The 14,871-nt window shown below is 37.6% G+C and overlaps 1 protein-coding gene across 1 annotated transcript in view; it reads left to right on the top strand.

Moving 5' to 3' along the window:
• Positions 1 to 14,871, top strand: part of IQCH (IQ motif containing H) — a 188,010-nt gene that overhangs the window by 117,664 nt on the left and 55,475 nt on the right. Inside the window, exons 15-16 of the mRNA XM_033108542.1 lie at positions 1,711 to 1,983; positions 6,245 to 6,436. Coding sequence (XP_032964433.1) covers positions 1,711 to 1,983; positions 6,245 to 6,436 — 465 coding nt within the window. The remainder of the gene's footprint in view (positions 1 to 1,710; positions 1,984 to 6,244; positions 6,437 to 14,871) is intronic.

Here is a 14,871-nt window from a genome sequence, read left to right as displayed (position 1 = left end):
TCCCAGACTCAACAGTTATTGTACCTCCCAAGAGTTCGCACGCTGGTACTGCTGATATTCCCAGAAACAGCAGCTCGACATTTCTCCACATGTTAATGCCTGTGGAGTAAACAATTTTGACTAGAATTGGGGGAGTAGGTGCTAGTCTACAAAATCCCTTGACCTCCCTTAAGACTCTAGCACCTTACATTATATTATTTGCATGGCATTTTAATTATTGAAAAAAAGCGAGTTTTCTTTGTAATCATAAGTACTACCATTTATTGAATTCCAACCCAATGCCATGCATTGTAATAGGTGTTTACATTCATGATCTTGTCTTATCCTTAGAGCAACCCAGAAAATGGATATTTTTATTCCATTTAACAGACGGAGAAACTTAGGCTCAGGGACTCTGTCATTTGCCCAAGTTCAGGTAGCTCGTATGAGTGACAGAACCAGATTCAAAGTCAGAACTGTTTGACTCCTAAGCCCCAGCCCTTCTCTAGAGGAAGCGGGCACAGTCTTGGGTTCTCATATTCCATTCTTGGCTAATGTCTTTCCCAGGCCCACCCCCACCTGATAAAATCCTACCCATCCTTCAAAATTCACTTCCACCCCAACCCCTTTCATAGTAATAATATCCTGGCTGACATTCACCAAGTGCTTATTATGTCCGAGGCACTGTGATGAGTGATTTACATGCATTCTCTCATTGACTCCTCACTGCATCCCTACGAGATGGGTACTAGTATTATACTCATTTGACAGGTGAGGAAACTGCGGCCCCAAGAGGAGGAGGAATTTGCCTTTTCAGCTCTCCCCACCAGCATGTGGCTTCTGTCTCCCTCCTCCATGCCTCTGAGCCTTCTGTAGCTCTGTATGGCCCATCCCTGCTTTGTATTAGTTATGCAATAACAGTACTCATTTGCGTCCCCACTCCTAGAACGCAGAAACATGGTGGTATTCAGTGTGGTGTGTGTTGGCCATCTGGCTCCATCCTCAGCTCCTATTAGACATGCCAGAATTATTTATATAATTAAATGAGACAGTCAAATGCATTGCTGAGCTGGGTCTAAATAACCAAAAGTGAAATAAAAAAAAGTTTTCCATTGGAAAATGAGTTTGAGTCTTGCTGAACTTTTCAAATATTTTTCATTCATGAATTCTCTCCAGAGTTGTTGGCTAAGAACTATGATAATTATTATAACAGAACATAATCCCTGAAATGGAGTTTGCGGCAGAATTTTGGAAAAGAGAGTATCAAGCCAAATGCTTTTTTTCCTACCGAATCATTTAAAGAGTTGCCATATTAGGAGTCCTGTATAGTGAAGAATACTAGGGGGCGTTTTTCTTCATTTTTTTGTATTGATTTTCCAGACGCTTTAGTGTTAAACCATGCCAGAAGTGTTGCAGAGATGAATCACTATTATCCAAAGGCCGCCAGCCTCTTTTCCTTCTGACAGAAGGATAATTCCACATGGATCAAATAAATACAGATGTGTAGTAATTAGTTCTATTCCCAGCGAGCCTATTTCCAACACACTAAAGATGTGAGCGATTATAGAGCCTCACCCCAACAGCTTTTATCAATTTAAACTGCTAAACAACAGGATAGGTCATAACCCAGCCTGCTATTAATAATACATTTATTGTGTGCAACATTATAAATTAGGTGTATGGACTAGAAAAAGAGCACCTTTTAACAAGAATAATATGCTCTCCCCCTAGAAGCATCATATGTGCCTGACCACTCACCTGATGTACAGTCCAAAGGCAATCAAAAGAATAAAAAATCTCATCCGAGGCAAAGAGGCCTACATGGTCAGCGGGTTCCTCCACAGAGATGACCTGGCCGTGGCGGATATATTAGACATACCCATCCTGGGCCCGGAGCCTGGACTAGCTCATCTTTATAGCACCAAGTCTGGAAGTAAACGGGTCTTTGACAGCGCCAATGTGCCGGTCCCTCCTGGAATATGTGACATCTATAGTCATCAGCAGGTAGGTGAAGTGGTCAAGAGAGGCTCTGTTCAAATATATCACACCCTCTTGACCTTGCAGGAATTTCAGATCTTCTGGAGCCAGCCCTAGCCACTGAAGACAATGTGGAATACTTGAGTTGATTCCATGGGATCTACTTTAGGCCTTTGTGTTTCAAAGTATTGTCCCTTGCACAAATTGCTGGAATTCCCCAAATATGTACTCATTTGGATTAAGACATTGAAGACCCTGTTAATGTACCAATCTGCTATCGATATGTATTGCCTCAACATGGACTAGTTCATCATCGTATTAGCTAGCCAGTCATGGAGCAGGACCCTGAGAAACGTGAGTCAGTTAGTTAAAAGGAGCAGGTTCAGAAAGCTCCAGGGAGTGGGCCTTTCTGCCGAGTCAGGTCGCAGAGGACCTGTAGCAGGGAGCTGCAGACATCCTTGGCTCTGTACAGACATCCTTTGGTTCCTCAGCAAGGGGCCATAAAGGGAGGAGGGGAAAAGCCCAAAAGGAGAAGTGAGGAATAAAACTATCTGCTTCTGGGTTTTGTCGTGCGCTCGGTCTTGGCTATGCATTCTTCCAGCAGATAGTTAGGGGCCAAGCAATTTGCAGAACTATAATATTCACCACTAGAAATGATCTCGGAGTTAACTCTGGCAGCTGTTCTCCCATTTAACTGCTCTCTTTTTTCACAATAAAGGAAATACACAAACAAGGCTGTTAACATTTCCTAACCTCTGTTTCAGTACGTCTCTTGACCAGTACTCTGAGCCAATCACAACTGGTCCCAGGCACCCACCCACTTCTTGGCACACGAAAGAACCGTGCACGATGAGACACATTGTGAGGGACAAAATTTAGGGATCATCCCTTTTCTCTCAGTTGCCTGATCATGATGTTCCAGACCTCGTGGATGCTGAGCCCCCAAATGAAGCCTTTCAACAAATCACGCTTTTCAGAGACTCCTTTGAAGATACCATTAGCTCATTACATTGCCCTAAAATATTTCCATCTTGCTAGAGTCTTGGGCAATACAGGGGTTCATGAAAGAAGTTCTCTTAGAGGTGGCCGAGTCTGGAAGAGGCACAGGTAATTTTAATAGGAGTGGAAGGAACTCCCCCCGCGTGGTGTGTCCCTTCCATTGTCATTAGCCTCCACTGGCATTTGAAAATGACAAACTGGATTGCTTGACTGTGCCTCCCAGTAAAAATACTCCACTAGTAGACTTAATATAAGTGAAATGCATTTTAAAATGATACAATTTCACATGTGCACATTACATTAAACAATCTTCAAAAGTTTTAAAATCTATATGCATGTTTATATGAGTCTGGCTTTCACCTTCACGGATGAGAAATCAGGCAATTTTTGCCATGAAATATTTTAGAACTTTATACGTATGTCGATTTTGGTTAAAGATGCAGGCACATTTAGTGCAGTAAAACCTCCCTCTAATGCTGTTATTCAGAAGTGGGATTTAAAACCTCCTCATAGACCCATTGAATTTGAAGGATGTCATTTCACCTATGGCATGTGCAAATTGTTATCACAATAAACCGAGTTCTAACTGAGTTCTACTCTACTTGTTTGGAAACACACATCTGAGGTCATCAAAACTGAAGTAGTCACCGATGTGTTTCCGGTAGTGACTACCCTACCTGATCTATCTGAGGGTGTCAGCATTTTGAATTTGCAGATGGTGATGACTCAACAGCACTAACTTTTTACCTATGTGCATCATAAACTCAAAGCTGGTGAAGGAAAACTGTGATTCTTTTAATTTAGGTTCATAAATTCCTGAGTATCAGTTGGATTTTAGCAGTGGTCGTTTTTCTACTTCTGCCCTATACCAGTGTAAAATGAATGGCAATTTAAAACTATATTACATCTTTTGAACAGATAGACTCAAAAAGAAAATGATAAATGTTTGGAAATAGCATAAAGTCATTTGGCTTATGATTAAGTTATTTATTTATTAAAATCTAGCATGAACACAGTGAGCATTTCCTGTTTTGATCCGTAAAGTAATCATGCAAGCTCTCTTTCTGGCATGTGCTCCGTATGAAATATTGACAGCTTTGGTTAAATAATCAAAAATGGCGCTGCTATTTTAAAGCACTGTTCAATTTTCACTTACAGATAGCACATAATTCTTTCCCATGATGCAGTCTTTACAATACTATTGATCCTTTTCAATATTGTGGGGGATCCATCAACAGACATCCATTTTATAGGATTCTCAGAAGGAGCAGATAATAGGATTTGGGAGAAACAGATAATAATTCTGTTAGTATAATAGTTGAGTCTCCAAATATACAATATATCCATATATACAATAAAAAATGCTATGCAAAAAACACTTTTCCTTATGCTGGCAAAAGAATTTTATTGGACATTAACATGCCAAATACCATTTCTACTTCTGCAAAGTATGATCATAATACAGCAAAACATGATTAAATATAGACTCTATCTTCTCAACACAATAGAGAAAGAAGGGATGCAACTTTGGAAGGCACATTAAAAACCTTCAGAGGCTATGCTCACAGCCATATGGTGTATAGACCAGAGTGCTTGTCATTTAAACACCCAAATTATCCACAGACACTACTTGATAATTAGGGAGCTAAGACAATTCCATTTTCACCCTAATTGAATACCCCATGGTTGCATGGGGCTTCCAGGGATCTCAAGAATGCCCATTTTGGTATCATTTCCACACTGCTGTGTAGTGTAACATCCCCAGGAAGATTTGCTGAAAAGACATAACTCGAGAGAACAGATTGTGCCTTTAATCAAAAGAATTATAATCTTCCAGCTCCAGACTTCAGCAGAACTATAATCTTGAGTCCTTTCACACTCTTTAGTTGAAAAAAATAATAAAACTCCGTTTGGTGAGCAAAAAAAATCATCAATAGAGAGTAAGAGCATTGCAGCGACCTCCGTAAGCACAGACGACCACAGCTGAGAACAGCAGTGGGTAGGCTCGGAGAGAGAATGCTTAGGATTGCTTTGTTTCTTTCTGGGAAGTACGGATTGGAAAGTCCGATGAGAAGACCAGACAAAAAAATCATTTTGTGATCTAATGAGTTATTTTTCTTCAAGGCTCTACTAGAACAGTATTACTTATAATTAGTTACTTATAATTAATCTTGTTATAGACTTTTGTCTGATTCAGACTTATCCCAAATGGCTTATCGACTGTAAGAAAAGATGCTTCTCTTGCTCCTCTTCTGACTTCTTTCTCCGCCTCCCCCTTCTCCTCCACCTGTCTTCAGATTAAGATAGGCAGCACCATGGAGAGAGAGAGAGCTTAGTTGTTGGAGTCAGAGATATTGGGCGGAGTCTTTGCTCTGCCTCTCAATGCTGTGTGATCGTGGGCAAGTTATTCAAATTAGCTGAGTCTCAGCTGTTTATATATAACATAAAACGAATCATGGTGCCTACCTTATAGGTTTGTGTGAGTACTACATGAGAAAACTCATGAAAAGAGCTCAGTCAATGGCCTGGTGCCTACTGAGAGTTCAGTAATGTTAGATATTATCATTACTATCACCATGACATTAGAACTTGAACTTTTATCTCTTAAACTTCCATGTGATTGAGCCCAGTGCTTGAGGGAATACTGTTTCAAATAAAATGTAGAAGTGTGTATTCCAGGAAAGTTGCTTCCATGAGTGTTTCATCTCCTTTATCTGTGTGGTTCGTGTAGTATATATAATATAATACACTTGGTTGATTAACCAGCCAAACAAATGTATTTCACATATATTAATGAGGAAAAACTTACATGTTTATAGGTTATAACATTCAAAAGCTCAACAAAGCAGCAAATAGTTAAAGTTTTCAAGATTATAACTCTTTACAGCCTTGAAACTATAAAAAAAAAGTCATTTGAAGAATCAATAAGTAAACACACAATTCTCTGAAAAAGAGAGAAAACAACAATACTAAGATTCAATTACAAATATTCAAGGATCCTTTATTTTGCCTTCAAAAGCAGGCAAAGTGATAATTTCAGAGTTTCTCATAAGAAAGACTATACTTTTAAAACATGTGTTTTATTCCACTGGCCAGTGGTTTCTTCACATCATACAAATATGTATATCACATAAAACTTCTTCCATCTAACGTAATAACTAGAAGATAACTGAATGAACAGACCATTTGAAATTACAACATGTGAGAAGTACAATACCTAAGTTAACACAATAAAAAGGAAGCCAGGAAACTAGCTGTATTAAATGTCGCTATGTCGTCATCCCCACAGATGATAGAGCAGCTGAGTCAGCTGGTCACTGATCACCTGGAAATCCAACGCTGGCTCTTTAAAATGGACTATGAGTTTGGAGGAAACGGGACTGCATTTTGTGACATACTTTCCCACTTAAAGTGCCGCAAGTGGGTCCTAAAGGAGAGTAGCAGATATGGCCATGAAGACTGGAAAAAGAAATGGGCACAGGTAAGTGTTCAGTGGTGACATAAATCCAGTGTCTGTGAACTGTTAGGAGATGAAAGCACTTTCTTCTAGGCTCAGCTGTGTCACCTACCAGCAGTGAGACCTTAGGCAAATCATTTTGCCTTTCTTGGGCACTGGGGTTGATTAGGTTACTTTAAATGTCCCTTCATTGGGCCCTGAAAGTCCTCATCCATGTCTTCAAATTGATTATGATAATTAGGAAGTAATTTTTTTTTTTTTACCATATTCAGGTAACATTACAAATCTCATCATTTGCTCTAAGTGGGTCTTGATTTTATGGTTCTAACAACTGACATTATTAAGCTAGTCATATTTTATTATGAGAGAGAAATTCTATTAGTGAATGGTTGTCACCTGGAAGCTAATGTATAATAGCATTCTGTCAGCAGTCGTATGTTTTTGAAGACAATTCAAGGAAATTTATATAACTGCTGGTCCCTGTGAGATGCTGAGAAAATAATACATCCCAGCCAGAAAATCTCCCAGCCAAAGCTGAACAATAGGTAAGAAGTCTTAGCATATGAGTGGACGTGTGTAGAATTTTCCATGTGTGTTGGTGGAAAGATGAATTGTACAACTTCTTAGTCTGTTCCAACTTGCTTAATAATTAAAGTAATCTTATATGGCTTAATATATAAATTAAACCCATAATATATAAATTAAACCCACCATTCTAAAAGCTGCTTCACTTTACATCCAGGGGCCTAGAATCGCCTGGCTTCTCTTAATCCCAAATCCCCGTTTTGGCTGACCTACTGGTGACAGCATAGCTGATGAGGAAAATTCAGACACAAATTCCGTTCACCTTTTCCTTCCCTACCGACGAGCAAAGCAGTGGGCTGTGCAGTGATTTGCATCTCCTTTGAGCGTCCCACTACAGAAGTATATGAATCAAGACACAAGTGATAGGAAGGGAGGGGCACACAAGAGAGAATCGCATTATTCTTGTGAGAGTGAAACGACAAATAAATCTAGAAAGTCAGAAGAGCGAGTTCCTTTGACAAATGTTACCGTTCTTCCCATGATCTGTTCTGGGCTTTTCTTCTCCCCTCCATCAATAAATGGACTAAATGCAGTACCTGTCATGGCCAGCTTTTTACATATTATTTAAAGGATACCAAAGTGAATTACTCTTCTAAAAAAAAAATAAAACAAGGAAAATGTATTTAATTTTGAGGCCCATAGAGGTTTCTCTTGTGTTCCCTTTAAACTGGATTTTGTCATATTGTATATAATTTTCTTTTTAAGGCAAAACTGTTGATATTCAGTGATAAAAAGTATGCCTTTTTATTTAAAAAGTTGAAATGTTAGTATGCAAAGTATTTGCTGGTCCAATATTTAAAACCAATCATTTTTAAAGAATTCTCCTGACACTAGACTATGATAAATTTGAAATGTTTGACTTTTAAGTTTAAAAAAAATATTTAAAATATTGATGTTAGCTGAATTGCACATAGAAGCCTGACTATACATTATTTAATTTCAATTATTTTAAACTATCATTTGGTGACAAATTTTAAATTGTCACCAAACACATTTGCCCTTATTGTTAATGTTATTAAATGTGAACCTTGAATAATTAATAAGCTATCTAAATCATTTTTTTAACACTTAAGAGGGGGAAAAAATTATTCAGAAATCTTTTTATACTCTGAGACCTATGCTTAGCCATGGTGTGGTTAGAAGCCAAAAATGAAAATAAAGCAGTTCTGAAGAGCTTTTTTTTTTGTAGGAAACTATTGACATTCTTTTGCCTTCAAAGTGAAATTGTATTCAGAGTACAAGTGAACTGCAATCTTCATTGAGTGTAGCTATTGAGAATTTAGGATTGGAATTATCCTTTGTTCCAGAAGACCATCGTAATAGTGCATATTTAGACATCAAAGCATTACTTATGAGCACAGGCATGTTTTAATGTCCTATTACAGTTTGTAGACCTGTTTCTTTTGATAATGAAGATGTTGTATCATCAAGCCTAGCCTGGCACATACAAAACATATGCTGGCAGGTTATTAAAAATATCAGCTTCTTGATGAAAGACTATCCTGCAGGCTAAGAGTCCAGAGAAAGACTCCATTCTGGGAGAATTATTAGAAATGAGATTATGACTGTAAGCACTAAATTATGTTAATACTTACAAATAGCATCATTTGCATAGCAGTTTATGACACGATACCATGATTTTTCTCATTGGTATGTTGTAGGCAACAGATTAAAAACAAGGCTGTTTATGGGAGTTGGAACTGTTTTGAGATTCTCTTGCGTCTTATGCAGATATTGGTTTTAGATCTGGGCATGATTTAGTGTAGACACGAGGATATAATATAAAGATCATCTTTTTTCCTACCTACCTAATTTAGAACCAGTTATTTGGTCCCTGTGAGATGCAGATGAGACTTGAAACAAAGTCACGGAGTCAACAAATGCTAAAAAGCTATTATTCCATTTTAAAAAATCAGTATAGACATGTAGATGATTTTAGGAAAAGCAGAATGTTACATGATGGCCACAATGAAAACAGAGTACAAATCTCATTTCCCTTCGTGGTGGCTCAGTACCAACCTTATTCTCTTCATCCTACCAGGTAACAAAACCTAATTCCCCCAAGAGGGTCCAGTAAACTCACTCATTTAAGTCCTCAATACTTGTTAAAGTTTAATGACTCCACACACTTGCACACACCCCAAACGCCCCACCCCAAGTCGGGGATATTTCTTTTATTTAGGAGGAATAAAAGCGTAAGTCAAGGAAGGCACCTTAGGGGAAAAGCCTTCTTGGACACATTCACTAAGACAGTGTAGGGAGAGCCAGGTGGACATTTGCTGTGGTACCAGTCCTTCCGGCAGCGTTTTCTTTCTTTTTTTAAAGGATAAGTCTTCCCTGCCTCATTCCTGGGAGGTTGGCTAAATGACAGTGATGCTACTGGTGACCCTGCTTTGCAGGAGACTGTTGCAGACAGTTTCTCCGTGAAAAGAGTTAAGGCAGTTTACTTTTGGGTTTCTCTGTGCAGACCTTCTCTGAGCCTCTGTTTCCCTGGATAGAACGTGTAGGATTGTAGAGGTCTTTTGCGTCACAGTTTTACCACTAATGAGAAAAAGGAAATTGAGCTGGCTCTGAGCTACTATATAATCTTGCTATTTTAGCCCTTTGCAAGAGCAATTTGACCTTTACTTGTACATTGGTGTACTTCATTAGACTTTTAAAATTAATTTGCCAAGGAGGGAAATAAATAAATATACATATAAATATATACATAGAGAGAGAGGAAACCAAAAAATGTATACACATTTTAAGAAAGGAAAACACTGTATTAAAATTGTAATACTCAATATATACCGATAACAAAAGATGAATAAAGTCATGTGCACACAAGTGGACACTTTGGTCAGTGTTGCTCAAACAGTATTTCGCCGTAATCCGAAGTGCCTGGATGCTGATGGTAACCACTTTGAGCACCTCTTGTAATTGCAGAAGTCAAACATGATGTGTATTCATCTTTTGTTATCAGTATATATTGAATATTTCAATTTAAATACAGTTTTCCTCTCTTAAAATGTGTATACATTTTTTGGTATTATACATATACACACACACACACACACACTATATATATATATATATATTCAAGGCATCCAAGCCTAGAAAAAGTAGGATAAACCACAGTAGTTGTTTTGCTTCCTTGTAGAATGAAATCAGCAAACAAAATACACTATTACAAAAGAGAACCAACAGCCAATCAGTGCCTTGGAATTCCCTATGTCTCCATTGTGAAGACCTCCATCCATTCACATGGCCATGTAACTGGGTCATGGGAGCCACTATAAGATGGCTGAGCCTCGTGCCTTGTGTGACATTTATTAGGTATTTATCAAGTGATTCCAAACAGCCGACATAATTTTTTAGAAAAGTTGAAAGGTAATATAACCACATTAAAGAAATATTTAATTAAGTAAGGACATAATCACTTTTCTCAAACCTAGTTATTTTCATTATTGTGTATTAATTTCCAAATGTGCTGCATTTATTTCTTATTGCTACAGTAATAGTGTATATGCTATTTAAATATCAGATCTTAAACGTTCTCCATGTTTACATGTAGTCATCACAATTAATGGCTGTATAATATTCCCTCATATTGATTTACTCTAACATGTTAAACCATTCAACTAAGTTGGAAAATTAGATTTCCAGCTTGCAGTTTCTTTTTTCTTTTTGGTGGTGGTGGGTGGGAGGGAGGAAGCCATAAGGAGGAAATATTTGCTTATTTTTATTTTTGGTTTTTGTATACACTTTTCTTTGCTTCTGTTGAATTATTTCTCTAGGAGAGAGACCCAGGAGCAGAACTTTACAGCTCTTGTTACATATTGCCACATGACTTTCTAAGAAGGTGGTACCCATTTCCAAAGCTACGGGCAGCGAGTAAGCATAGTTTTCCCACCACCTCACCGGCACTGAATATTATAAATAGTTTGCACTTTTATTTTAGATGTCAAATGCTTCTTATAATTGCTGTTAGTTTACTAGCAAAATATCCTTTTTTCATGTCCTTATTTATTATTTGTATTTTATATCAAAAATACAACATCTTGGTATTAAGAGAAAATCTAGGTTTTTCTAGGTTAAGAGAAAATGTAGGATATCATTTTTCTCTAATCATTAAGCTACATTGTTTTTTATATTTGTTTATTTTTTATATTTGTTTATTTTTTGTATCTTAAAAACATGATTTCTTTTGTAGATCTGTGAATATACTGTTAAGGTCTTGACACTTCCCTGTATTTATTATTAAAAATAATAATAATAATAATAATAATAATAATAATAATATTGTAGAATGCCTGCTGGGTGTCAGGCATTTCAGCACTTTACATGAATTGTCTCATTCAATCACAGAAAAACCCTAAGGTTTTTACTCATTTACTACCACACCACTTTGGTAAGGAAGGTATTATTATTCTGTTTACAGGTAGAGAACCTGATGCTTGGGAAATTAAGTGACTTGCCCAAGTTCATATAGCTAATAAATGGTTTTCTAGCTAATAAATGGTCATGCCTAGCTTGGAACCCACACCTACTCCTGGCCCAGTGCTCTGGCCACACCAAGCTGAACCCATTTAGAAAAGACCCCTTGTTTGAAAAATCCCTGAGCAGTGTTCTCTCTCAGGTCCTACCGCTGTGACTCGCTGCCCTTGTGGCAGGTTTTCTGCTTTCTACAGAGACTTTTGGGAAATACAAAGGTCCCTAGAACACAACAGCCATTGCTCTTGAATTTCTATAGCACACCAAGTTTATTAGAGAGGGACCATGGACTCCCCAAGTCTCTATCTCTTCATCTGTAAAGAGGGATAATATGGGTACCTACCTTGTGGGGAGGTGGTGAGAATTAAATAAGATGCCCCTTGTGAATTGGCTAGTCCTGTATTTACGGTAGCATATAATACGCCTTCAAAAATTTTCTGTTATTATTATTACCATAAAATTGCATTACATCTGAAACCATAAAACTCCTAGAAAAAAATGTAGGAAAAAAGTTTACAGATATTACCTGGAGTAAGATTTTTACTGATATATCCCCTCGGGCAAGGGAAGTAAGAGAAAAAATAAACGTGGGATTACGTTAAACTAAAAAGTTTTTTCACAGCAAAGGAAACCATCAATAAAACAAAAAGAGATCCTACTAAATGGGAGAAGATATTTGTCAATGATATATCTGATAAGGGGTTAATATCCAAAATATATAAAAAACTCAACTCCAAAAAACCAAACAACCCAATTAAAAAATGGGCAGAGGACATGAAGAGACATTTTTCTAAAGAGGACATACAGATGGCAAACAGACATATGAAAAAATGCTCAATCTCACTAATCATTAGAGAAATGCAAATAAAAACCACAATGAGATACCACCTCACCCCAGTCAAAATGGCTATCATCAATAAATCAACAAACAAGTGCTGGTGAGGATGTGGAGAAAAGGGAACCCTTGTGCCCTGTTGATAGGATTGCAGATTGGTGCAGCCAGTATGGAAAACAGTGTGGAGGTATCTCAAAAAACTGAAAATGGAACTACCTTATGACCCAGCAATTCCACTCCTAGGTATCTATCCGGAGAAATCCAAAACTCTAATTTGAAAAAATTTATGCCCCCCTATGTTTATTGCAGCACTATACACAATAGCCAAGACATGGAAACAACCGAAATGCCCATGGGTAGATGACTGGATTAAGAAACTGTGGTACATTTACACAATGGAGTATTACACAGCCATAAAGAAGAATGAAATCTTACCATTTGCAACAATGTGTATGGACCTAGAGAACATTATGTTAAGTGAAATTAAGTCAGACAGAGAAAGACAAATACTATATGATCTCACTTACATGTGGAATCTAAAGAAAAGAATAAATGAACTAATCAGAAACAGCCTCAGAGATATAGAGGAAAAACTGAGGGTTGCTAGATGAGAGGAAGGGTGGGGATGAGGGAGAAGGTGAGGGGATTAGAAATCACAGTCAGTAACCACAAGATTGCCATGGGGATACAAAAGATGCTTTGGGGAATATAATCAATAATGTTGTAAAGATTTTATAGGGTATCCGACGGACGCTTGTCTGATTAGGGAGACCACCTCAGGGATGATGTAGATGCCTGATCACTGCACTGTACACCTGAGTTGAAGCTGAACAATAATGAATGCCAACTATAATTATATATATTATTATATATATTATATATATTATAATTATATATTATTGCCACAAGAAGTGGAGTGTACAGCATTAGGAATAGGGACAGTGGAAATGTAACGAACGGTATGCAATGTCAGAGGGGTAGTAGATTGGGGCGGGGTTTATCACTTTGTGAGGGATATAAATGATAAATGTTTAACTATTATATTGTTTTGTGCACCCGAAACTAATTTTTAAAAAAAGAAGAAAACGAAAGAAAGAGCACAAATCTCACACTTAAAGGAGTATAAGTTATATATTTTCCCTCCCATAACCTAATCCACTCCCTGGATTTTTACCTAAATATCAGATGCATCCCCATGTTTGATTAGGTCCTCCTCAATGATATACATGAAGAGTAACATCTTTGTGCATAAAATGTAATTGAGATTTTTAAAGTGGAAAAAAATTGCATTACAATTAAATTGCAGGTAATGTTGAACAAACATGCACAATTTAATTTTCCTTTGGTGATTTAGACGATCTTGTAGGGTCTTTTAGGCTTCCAGAATATTTTTCTATGCATCAATTATCATTGTATAGAATTGTGGTTGTTGAAGATACAGAATGGTGACCCAATTAAGCCTAGCCAATGATTTATCCAGATAATGCCTTTAAAAGAATAAACCTTGATAGTGCCCTGGTTTCTTATCATTTGAAAAGAGAAAATAATTCTAGTTACTTGAACTTTCTACATGTTGAGTAAAGAGGCATCGACCTGATACAGTAGAGATTATTCTCAGCACAAGACTGAGACCTGGTGGCTTCATTTTCTGGTTCCAGTTGGTGTGTTTTCTAATTAATGTAGCGGCACGTCACCACAATCATTGGACAGTCTTAAAATCATTTACATATTTTTCCTTATCTCTGAAAATGACTTAGAATGTTTTCTTCCAGTTCAATGGTTATTTTCATGAAGCTGCCAGGGTTGGGTTTGAGGTGCTTCTCTGTGCCTGAGGAAGATGAGAGGAGAGGGAAAATTGCATCCCCAAGTTAAATGAAAGCTGGGTCCCCCTTCCGAGGGCCTATAATAATCAGCTATACAAGCTGTTGGTTTGTGTGTCCTATTGATTTAATATGCTTCTAATCAGTACATAAAGCTATGGGCCTGCAGTGTTAATTTTTCATATGCTTACAAAGTACCCTTTGATTTTCTGTCACACGTTAATTACAGCGTTTTGCCATTAAATAGGAAGCTTTGTGTAAACTAATTACTAGGTAATCATTGTCTACTGCAAGCGTGCTGTTTGTACCTTTTATTTTATTCTAAAAATGCACAGATCTCACAGTCTGGAAACACTCTACCTTCCAGCCATTAGCTCTCACTAATTCATAGCATTATTTGGTGAGAGTGAGGAGGAGTTGTAATTGTTGTGGTATCAGAGCTGTTAATTACCGGAGTAAACAGTTGAAATGGTGCCAAGGTCTATTGTACAAGGCAGAGAAAAGGAGGTTTAAATGTTACTCCCACCATCTGGGGACTAGGGGGAGAGGCAAATGCTTGAGAACAGCAGTGAGGCGCTATCGCCGCCTCAGCTCCAGGGTTGGCGGCCATATGGATCCGGAATATTCTGAATCAATTGAATTTAACTGCCAGTTTTTCGCAATAACAGCGTGGAAGGAAGAATAAAGCAAAAGATGAGAGGAACGAGAATTGGTTAGTGTTTTCACATCCAGGAAGTCCTCGT

The sequence above is a fragment of the Rhinolophus ferrumequinum genome, chromosome 6 (genome assembly GCF_004115265.2).
Source record: "Rhinolophus ferrumequinum isolate MPI-CBG mRhiFer1 chromosome 6, mRhiFer1_v1.p, whole genome shotgun sequence".
Classification (NCBI taxonomy): Eukaryota; Metazoa; Chordata; class Mammalia; order Chiroptera; family Rhinolophidae; genus Rhinolophus; species Rhinolophus ferrumequinum.
The sequence above is the reverse complement of the archived record's forward strand: the minus strand, read 5'-3'. Positions and strand labels throughout refer to the sequence as shown.